Source organism: Meriones unguiculatus, chromosome 7, assembly GCF_030254825.1.
Source record: "Meriones unguiculatus strain TT.TT164.6M chromosome 7, Bangor_MerUng_6.1, whole genome shotgun sequence".
Lineage (NCBI taxonomy): Eukaryota > Metazoa > Chordata > Mammalia > Rodentia > Muridae > Meriones > Meriones unguiculatus.
This window is the reverse complement of record NC_083355.1, coordinates 5,501,839-5,511,973: the sequence shown is the minus strand read 5'-3', so window position 1 is coordinate 5,511,973 and position 10,135 is coordinate 5,501,839. Positions and strand designations below refer to the sequence as shown.

General features: G+C 56.9%; 1 protein-coding gene across 1 annotated transcript in view; it reads left to right on the top strand.

Moving 5' to 3' along the window:
* Positions 1–1,470: 1,470 nt before the first annotated feature.
* The window catches only part of Mgat5b (alpha-1,6-mannosylglycoprotein 6-beta-N-acetylglucosaminyltransferase B), a 66,024-nt gene continuing 57,359 nt past the window's right edge, over positions 1,471–10,135 (top strand). Inside the window, exons 1-2 of the mRNA XM_060386324.1 lie at positions 1,471–1,689; positions 5,253–5,365. Of these exons, the coding sequence (XP_060242307.1) occupies positions 1,622–1,689; positions 5,253–5,365 (181 nt within the window). The 5' untranslated portion in view covers positions 1,471–1,621. The remainder of the gene's footprint in view (positions 1,690–5,252; positions 5,366–10,135) is intronic.

Sequence of the window (10,135 nt, the reverse complement as noted above, 5' to 3'; positions counted from 1 at the left end):
AAAGGAGTGATAAATTGGTGTTGGCGAATTGATGTGCTACCTCAGCTAGGTAACACATTTGCATCGAGCAAGGGCAGGCTGACCGCTCCTCAGCGAAAAAGAGTGACGGATGGCGGAGGGAAATTTGGGCACTCCAGCAGGCTGGCTAAGAAAATGTTTGAGGGCAAATGGGGTCTCTGCTGGGCCCCTAAATCACTCCTCTTGTCTGGTGCCTCCAGCTGCCAGAAGCCGGGGTGATAATTTCATTCCTGGCTGTCAAGACCAAAACCACCTCAACTCTAAGGAATGAAGTAAGATGATTACTGGGCAAAGGTACCTGTCACCAAGTCCTACGACCTGAGCTTGAGCCCCCAGAGCATACCACAAGTAAAACACACACACACACACACACACACACACACACGGTGTGCACCAGGCTCCACAATGCTAAAATTCAAGCTGTGGGTTAGAAGTTGACTGTAAAGAGCCTTGGTGAGCTTTTTTTTTTTTTTTTTTTTTTTTTTTCTTGCTCATTAGCTGTGTAGCAGAAAGCAGGTTAACGCCAGCCCTCCACCACTCACTGATTAAGAGGACCGGAAGCTAGCCCACAGATGACATGAATGTCACAGACCCAGCTTTATTATAGACCAGTGAGAAACCGGAGGACTCGGGGAGTTTCTGAGGTTGGGTTGGTGTTGCTGAGAGGTCCACCTGGTGTGAAGCCGCAGGTACAGAAGCTCTTAGGGGTGGCTCTTGCCCCACGGGAGGGACAAGGGTCCCCTCTCCGCACCCACCTCCCACGCGCTTTGCAGTTACCGGAGCATCCCGGGCTCTCCAGGCTGCTGGATTCCCTAGGAAGTTGCACGGACAGGGAGGGCCGCAGGGCCACGGAGGGCTCCCGCGGCTCGGCTCCCGCACTCGCGTCCCCTCCTCCGTGCACCGCCCCCGGGAGGGAGCGCGGCGGGCCGCGGCCACCAGGTGGCGCCCACGCGCCGAGGATGCGCCACGCCGCTCCCGGTCCGCCTCCTCAGAGGGAACAATGCGGCGCCTCCGGCTGTAGCGCCGCGCGGGACCCCGGGAGCCCGGACCCCGGAGCGCGGGCGGCCGAGCGAGCGATCGGGGGCGAGGGCGGAGGCCGGCGTGCGCGCAGCCGTCCCTCCCCGAGCATGGGCGCGGCCGGAAGGCGCGGGGGGCCGGGGCGCGGGCCTGGGGCCGCCTCCAGCGGGCTCCGGGGGCGCGGGCCCCGGGGATGAGGGCGCCCGCCGCGGGAAGCCCGTCTGCGCGCCGCGGCGCCGTCCCGCCCAGCCAGCGAGCCCGAGCAGGCAGACGCGCGGCCGGCGACCTGGGGGCGCGCCGCCTCGCCGTCCCCAAAATGTGAAGCGGGGAGGGCGGAGACGCAAAGACCGCCCGGCCCGGGAGCGCCCGCCGAGCCCCTGCCCTGCGCGCCCAGGCCGCGCCCGGTGCCCCCTTCCCCACCGAGCGGAGCTGCGAAGCAGCGAAGCCACCGCGCCCCGCGCCCTCGGCGCTGCGACCCCCGGCTCCGGCCCGCAGCGGCTTGGCGGTTCCCGAGGCGGCCAGAGCCGGGCCCAGGACGGTGCGTCCGGCCTCGCCCCGCGGCTCCTCGCCCAGACAAGTTTGAACAATGATCACAGTCAACCCCGATGGGAAAATAATGGTCAGAAGATGCCTGGTCAGCCTGAGACCCTTTCGGTAAAGTTCTCTCCTGGTTGGCGCGGGGAGGTCCAGACGTCCCCCAGGGGGCTGGTGGTGGTGCGGGGGAGAGGTCGGTCCCCTCCGGGGGTGCGAGTTGGGGTGGCAAAGGAGGTTTGCAACTCTGTTTTCGATGAGGGCCATGGGGATGGGGAAACGGAGGGAGATGGGCTTGGGGTACGTGTGTTTGTGGGTGCGAGTCTGGACCTTTCTTGAGTTGATCAAGATTGGGACGAGATTAAGTATGGTCAAGATTAGGTACGGAGGGGTCAAAATGGGGCCAGAAAATACCAAGATCAAGGTCCTGGGCTCCAAAGTGGCCCCAGCCAGCAAGTCCCTTTCCTGCCCCTTGAGGTCTTTTCCACCTCTCGTCGGTCCCATCTGAGCAGCGAAGTTAGTGCGGGGTGCCTAGGAGGCACCCCTGGTGTCCCGCCTGTCGCCCGTCGCCTCCTAGGTCGGCTCCGCCTATCCTCTCTGCCTAATCCATCCCCCTTCCCTCACCCCCACCTCCTTGCGTCTCACTCATCTTCCTGGTGGCGGATGAACCTAGGTCTGACAAGAAGGTCCCCAAGATTGGGACAAGGACCCCTTCTGCCGGGGATTCTCTCCCAGCCGCCGGTCTCCGACAGTCTTGACAGGCAAAGCAGGTGCATGGAACACTGACCGAGCCAGCCGCCTCCCTCCCTTCCCTACAAGGACAGTCCTGGCTAGGCAGGGGCGCAGTTTGTGAGGGACCCGCTAGGACCTGTTGGCCCTCGGAAGGGACTCCACTTCCTTCTCCCAGACTCCAGCAGAACTCAGGCCAGGCTGGGGAGAGGGTGGTGGGTATCCTGGGGTAATGCCTTGCTTGGCAGCTGGGCCGCAGAAGACGAAGAGGGAGAGGTGAACACCCTAGCTGGCGGGACTCGGCTAGGCCACAGGTGGAGTTCCGTCCTAAACCTTGAGGCAGGGGCTGGCTTCCCTCCCAGGGCCTGGGCTGGTCCCTGGTGCCTCCAGACAACCTGCTGGACCCAGCTGGGTCAGGGGTGGGGAGATGTGGCCCACCTGAATCTTGCCATCAGCATGCTGAGCAGGTTCTGTGGGGGCTGAGATGGCAGCCTCTGGGGACAGCAGCAGTCAGGATGTCTATGTGAATGCAAAGGACTGTAGAGCTGAGGGCAGGGCTTTCAGAGTGTTATTTGGAGTGTCTCAGAAACCCGTGGTCTAAGAGTCCAGGGAACCCAAGCCAGCATCTCTGGAAAGACTCTGTCTCCTCCAGAGAGATCCTGGACTCGTGCCCTGCCGGGCAACTTGAGAGGGTTCTGGCTGGTCTCAAATCTCCAGTCAGCTTTGCAACCAGCAGGAAGCCCGGGTTCTGAAGGCCCCTGGTATGATGATTGCAGGCTGCAGTTTCCAGCACCACGGACAGCGCCCTCACCCCGAGCTGGTTTTCCCTCTGTGCCCTTACAGGCAGGCAGGGTTCCCAGGGCAGTGGCAACCCCCTTCCAGCCCTGCAACTTCACCTTGTGGCCTATCTAGGCTGGTGAGGACCCATGGCTCCCAGTCTTCTTCAGGTCCCCTCAGATCTTTAGATTGAGGCCAGGGACACCCGTCTGATGACATCATCCTGACTTCATTTCTCCCCAAGGGAGGTCTGGGGATGCTGTCCCCAGCAGAGCTCCTAGCAGGGCCTTTTTCTTGGTGCCCCTGAGATGTTGCCTTGATGGATGAGACCATTGCATCCACTATAAATGACCACCAACTGCTTTGGGGGGACCCTGGGCCCCAGGCATAGCAACTGGAAGTAAGAGATAGAGATAGATGGATAGATAGATAGATAGATAGATAGATAGATAGATAGATAGATACAGATGCTAAGGTGGTGGATTGGGGCCTCAAAGTCCCCTAGATCTCCCTGGGTTTGCTCTGAACACCATTGAAATGTCCCCTGTGTCATCTTCCCACTGCAGCTCAACATGATCCCCCCTACAAACCGGGGGCACGCCTGTCCCTGAGGCAGCCCGCGGGACCCTGAGTACAGGTCCCCTCCCTCACTGACTCAGTTTCTACCAGCTTCCTTTAACTGTGGCCTCAGAATTTGTTGTGTTTTCTTCTCTTCTTTTGCAATTATGTGTTTTCTTTAATGGACCAAATTTTAATTAAACACTACTCTGTTGGTTTGAAACAACGGCACTTAAAATGTATAAAGCAAGTCTTGCAGAAAGACACAAGCAGGCACCAGGGTTGGGGCAAAGTGGAGGTGGGGCAGGTTAGAAGCATCTGGCAGGACTTTGGGGGGGCTCCCCTTGCTTATTCTGGCTCTATATCTGGTGAGGTTTCTCACCCTGACCTGGGGGTACGGGAGGGTCGCCTTTCAGCTCGACCAGCTCATCGGGTCTCAAACCCTCCTCTGCCTCCGCCCTCCCTCTGGGCTGTGCTGCCAGCTCAGTCTTGTCTGGTGGCCAGCATGGGTCTTGCTGAGCTGGAGGCAGGGACTCTGAGCCTGGGTTCCTGCTGTCCCTTTGGGTTACTCCGCTGTCTGGCACCTCTTACAGAATGACTGTGTGTTTAAAGAATGCATGATGTCATGCTTTGGCCTGCTCTGCCTCCCTGCGTGGCTGCAGGCACACTTGTGTGGCACTTCGTGCCTGGGTGGTGAGGGTTGACGAGTCAGGGTGTGCATGACTGATGGAGAACTGTGTGGAGGGAGTGGACACGGCCCGGGGGGGGGTGGGTAGAAGGGATGTGGCCCTGCCCTGAGACATTACCACCTAAGAATGATGGGGCATGAGGTACCCGTGAGGACACAGAAAAGTGAGCTCAGGGCAGATGGCGGAGGCTTTGTACACAGTGCCAGGGTGGCCCAGGTGATTGATGGGAGCCAGGTGGTCACTGTTTGATCTGGTTTTCGCATGTTAGTGGACCGGAGTCATTGGGGAGCTGGTTAAGCGATGGCATGCCCTGTCCCAGGGTCCCATCTAGGAAGGGGGCCTATCGTGTCCTCTCCACTCCCAACCCTCCTCTCTTTTTACCCCGTGTGCTGGAGATTGGACCTAGGGTCTGATGTGTGCCAGGCAAGCACCCTACTGCTGAGCTACATCCCCAGTCCCGAACATCCATTTCTAGTGGTTCTGGGGAGCTGGTGCTGGTCATGCACCATACTTTGGGGGCTTGCTGCTCCAGATGAGCCAGCCTCTACCTTGAGGCTGTCCCTTGCTCTGATTTCTTCCTATATGCACACTTTTATAGTTTATTTCTTTCGTGTGGTCACTTTCTTCGTTCCATTGAGGTGGGAGCCTCCTGGGCCCTGGAGCTCAGTCCCCAACTCTTGGGTTCTTCCGTGCGTCCACAAGCTCCCTCTCTCACTCGCTGATTCTCTGGTAGCTTGAGATCTCCTTTATCCCAAGCTGGGCTGGAACTTTATCCCAAGCTGAGGAGGACCCTGAACTCCCGAGCCTCCGGCGACCACCTCACCCAGCCCATTTGCTCAAGCCTAGAGCATTCTCATGCTTTTCCTAACTGGAAGTGGGGCCCTGGATTGCTGGCGTGCTCTGCTGACCTACCCTGCTCCTTTCTCCCTGCAGGCTCTTTGTCCTGGGCATCGGCTTCTTCACCCTCTGCTTTCTGATGACATCTCTGGGAGGCCAGTTCTCTGCCCGGCGCCTGGGGGACTCGCCCTTCACCATCCGCACAGAAGGTATCTTGATGACAAGGAGAGCCAGCAAGATCTGTGAGGGTTCACAAGTCAAAGGGGACATGCCTCCAGGCTCAGCCCCTGTAGCAGGTTTTCTGGGACATTGGCTTCTGAACATGGAAATGTGTAAGAGAAGGGTGGCCTGAGCTTGCACTGTACAGGCTGCTCGGGCTCTGGTCCTGCTTGTGCCACCAGGATTCTCAGGCCAAGAAGGAGGACTTCCTAGGGTCAGAAGAGCTCCTGTGTTATTTTTCTTGGCATGTCTGGGATGTGTCTTTGAATACAACACCTGTCTCTGTAAGACTCAGGTTCTGTGTCTTTCATCCAGCAAAGCTGTGGTAGGGGACAGGCTTTGCAAAGGGCTCATATGGTTCCTTTCTGGGCTCTTGGAATGTTGGTCTCACTTGGTCCTTCTGTGTCCCTGGCCTGCATGACGTTTGTTAGGTGTGGAATGGAGATGTGGGCTTTTGGGACCAGACAGACTGGAACCCACATCTCTAGTTTCTAGCTGTGGACTGTTGCCAAATGTTTAAGTTACAGAGAAAAGGAGGGGGGAGGGGAGAGTGAAGACCCTCTCTGATGCTGGACCAAGTGGGTCCCTGTGCAGAAACCCCTCGCACTGTGCTGGCTATCACACAGCTTGAAGCTAACGAGGAGTCCTCAGCCCTGCCCCTCCTCCTACACAAGCCACTCATGGGGCTGCCGGGAGCAGACATAGTGTGCCCAGGGTTCCTTTGGGTTGCTAGGGGGAAGGAGGAGCATGGCGTGGAGGGGAGACTGAGGCTAGCGAGGCTTCTGGAGCCGTTTGGCCCTGTGAGGAGATTTCTGCCTGCTAGAGAGTCCCTCTTGGAAACCACCTCCTCCGGCTCGCCTGGCTCCCGGCTCCCAGAGATGAGCACTGTAGGCATCCCGAGGCTGTCTGCTCAAGTGGGCTCTGAGAGCCACTTACTGTGCCATCTGGTAGCCATCCTCCGGCTCATACCGTGGCTTTGAAAATGAGCCTTTAAACCCGCAAAGGCTCACAGAAGCTGGGCGCGGGCTTATCACCATCCGCCATTCCAGCCAGGCATACCGACCCCGTCTCTGACTTCCAGAGACCCCTCAGTATCTGAGCCTTGGACCCCCTCTGGTAAGTGGGGTAGGACGCTGCCCTCCCCAGGGTGGCCACGGGCCTGTGTTAGGAGGCTTGGAGACGGAATCCTGTGTGGTGACTGCACATTTAGTGATAAAGCTGTGTATGGGGAGGGGGCTGCCCCAGGGAAGGGTGCTTAGGGGAGCAGGAGGCCCCACCAGGTGCGTGGGTTGAGGTTAGAGAAGGGCTGGGCCAGTTGTGAGGACTCCCTGGGGAGGACGTGTGGGGTATAGATGGCGGGGTCTCAGCATGGGGGATGTGCTGACTCCCTGGGGATGTCCTTAGATGCTAGTTGTAACTGTCCGGGCTTCAAGAACCGAGGCCCCCACGAGGTTCAGGAGCCTGATGGGTGAGGATAAAGACAGTTCAGGAAGGGACATTGTGCCTGGGCTCTGGTTTCTCTGGCCATCCCCCCAGAGGATTATGGGCAAGACAACACTCCCACCTCATGGCCCTCGCCTGGACCTTGTACCACAGATGGGAGAGAACCCCCTAGGTTACACATGTACGCTGGAGATGTGTGTGTGTGTGTGTGTGTGTGTGTGTGTGTGAGTGTGTGTGTGTGTGTGTGAGTCTGTGTGTGTGTGTATGTGTGAGTGTGTGTGTGTATGTGTGGGTGAGAGTGTGTGTGTGTGAGTGTGTGTGTGTGTATGTGTGGGTGAGAGTGTGTGTGTGTGTGTGTGTATGTGTGGGTGAGTGTGTGTGTGTGTGTGTGTATGTGTGAGTGTGTGTGTGTGTGTGTGTGTGTGTGTGTTCACGCAGGTGTTTACCAATTTTAAACTGAAGTCTCCTAGGTACAGAGCATGTCCACAGTCCATGCAGCTGGGTCCAGGAGCAACACACTCAGTGTCTAGAACTCTCATCACCTCTCCTTCCAGTTTCCATGGTCTCTGGTGTGGCTACAGGAGGCACCTTCTCTGGGCCAGTTTATCCTTCAGGAGAAAGTTCTAGTTTAGGGACACAGTGACAAATCTACTGAGATTTAGACAAAAGTCGCTGGATAGGAATCCCACAGAAAAGTGGGACTTCCGGCTTAGGAAGGAAGAGCCTTTGGTACTCCGGATAGTAAGGCCCAGGCTAGTTCCTCCTCTCCCCTCCTCCTAAGGAGGTCCTTGCTTTCTTCTCACAGATACAGGCAGATACAGGCAGGAGCTTCTCTGGGGAGCATATAGGCTGGAGGTCCTGGGGCAGCTGCTTGTGTCCAGGCTCTGTTGGACCACCCAGGCCCCAGGCCAGAGACTGAATGGAGGATGCTCCCAGTTCTGTGGATGGCTTTTGGAGACTGGCTGTGGATTTGGGGAAGAGGGGTAACAGCTAGAAGGGCCTCACTTCCAGAGCCTGGCCTGGCCTTTGCCGCCAGAGTCCACAGCTCTCCTGCCTTGGCTGGGCCTGCAGTTGCTATCCCATTCAGGAACCAAAATGTGTTCATTTTTCGAGCTGCCCAGACACCCATTCCCGGCTTCTTCTGCAAGTGCCAGGGAGGGCTCTAGTCTCTGGCAGGTAGAGGCTTGATGGAAGTAAAGGGTCAGGATGGGGACACGAGAAACACGAGGGAAAAGGAGAAACAGAGCCACAGAGAGGGTGTCTGGGAAGGACACAGACTAGCTGGCCTCAGGGGGTAATAAGAACACCCCTCGGTAAATGTAGGGATCTATTCATATCTGCAGCCCCTCAGCCTTCCTTATTTATATGGAAGTCAGAGGGGAGCCTGTGTCAGCTCTCAGACTTACTTCTGGGGCCTTGTGGAAAGTACTTACGTGTCAATTCAGTCAGTGCCGAGAACGGGAAGTGACTCAGGGGAGGATGTGTCAGCCTGCTTCACTGACCTTCCCGGGGCCAGCAGTGGCATCTGAGAGTGTGTCACTCGGGGAGATCTTGCCTCCTGGCTCGCTCCCCTCTTTGGTACCTCTGCCTGGTTTTGTCCTGAGCAAAAAAAAAAAAAAAAAAAAAAAAAGCAGCTCAGGCAGGCTGGAGCCACACCTTAGGGCTTTGGCAGAAGGAGGGAGGCACTCCTGAGCCCCACAGACAGGGGAGGAATCTTTTTTGGTTTGGAATTGGGGGGGGTTCCTCAAGAGCCATCAGAACTGAGTCTGTCTTCTCAATCAAAGCCATAATGAAACCTCTAGCAGTGGCCACTTGCATGTCCCCAAGTTCTCTGGTTTTGGGGTCATACCTCCTGCTGACAAAAAAAATTCCATAAGAAAACCTTATTAATTCCTGCTGAGAAGAGCAGCCTCCAACCCCCAAATGTCTTCAGAGGTTCTTGTGTGTGTGGTGACCTATATTTCCCTGGTCATCTCTTCCTCTGGTTTCTTGCTTCAACAAAGGAACCAGCTTACTTCTTCTCTCCTGACTCCTCCATCTTTCTGGCCCTGACTTGGTAGGAAAGACACCCCATTCTCCTTAAGTCCCTTGTCCAAAAGCCTGTGTGTGTGGCCAACCCCATGGGAACAAAGAGGGTGGATGCCATGGGGCGGGGCCTTCAAACCACTGCCAAGCGCAGCAGACAGATTCAAACTTCTCCATCGGTGGTGGAAGATTCCCCCCCACCCCCGACACACACACACATACCTGTGTCTTTCTTAGGTCCTCCATCCTTTCTCTAGACCTCTTTTCTCCAGTCTTCCTGGCTGTGCCAGGAAACTGTCTTCCTGTGTGAATATGCAGGGCCGTTCATCTCTCTGTGAAGAGTCCCTGCTGAGCCGAGGCCCACCCAGGGGCCGGGGGACAAAGCGAAAAGCTTCTTGAGAGGTCCGTGTGCCAGCTTTTACGACACTCTTCCCAGTCTCCCATCTCTGGCTTTACGGGACCCATCTGTTTTTCCTTCCTTTCTATTTCCTTTCTCTTCTTCTCCCCCTCCCCTCCCTCTCTTGTGGCCCCGATCTTACAAGTAGGGAGGAGACAAGAGATTAGAGCCACAAAACTCAATGATTTCCAGATCACCCCCCAAAAGGGGAAACTGGGGCCAAGAGAAGGAAGTGACCTTTCCCAGTGGGTCAGTGGCAAGCAGGGCTGCGGTCAAAGTTTTGATTCTTACTCCAGCCTGCCCCAGGCCCCTGTGTTGCTCCCCAGACTCTGTTGAGCTGCTGGCTTGGTCTTGTGTTCCTCCAGTGGCCCCTGGTCAGTTCTGCAGCTTGGATGGTAGAGCTGGCATATGTTTTTATTTTATTTTCCAGAGCTGAGGACTGAACCAAGGGCCTTGCACTTGCCAGGCAAGTGCTCTACCACTGAGCTAAACCTCCAACCCCCGGTAGAGCTGGAATATGGATGGGCCCGTGATGGGGGTTTGAAGGCAATGAGGAGGAGCAAGGAAGCCTGGGTTGGGCTAGGGGACTGGCAGGGGTGCTGGTGAGTCTCTCCAGGAAGCATAGCACCACCTGGAAAGTCAAGCTCCTGCTGAACTGCTAGCCAGGCTCTGTGGGCCCTTCAGGCTCTGGCCAGTGTGTGGCTAAGCAGGCGCCAATTCTAGGGTGATAGCTGTAGTCTTGATTTCTTCGTTTTCATCCTGCTCCTTTGGGGAAGAGACTCCCACAGAGGAAGCTATGAACTGTGGCCCACCAGGGTCGCCCAGGAAAGCTGAGCAGGTTATGCATTGCACAAGTCAGCAGCCCTCAGGCCTCCGTAATACAGATGGCACCCTG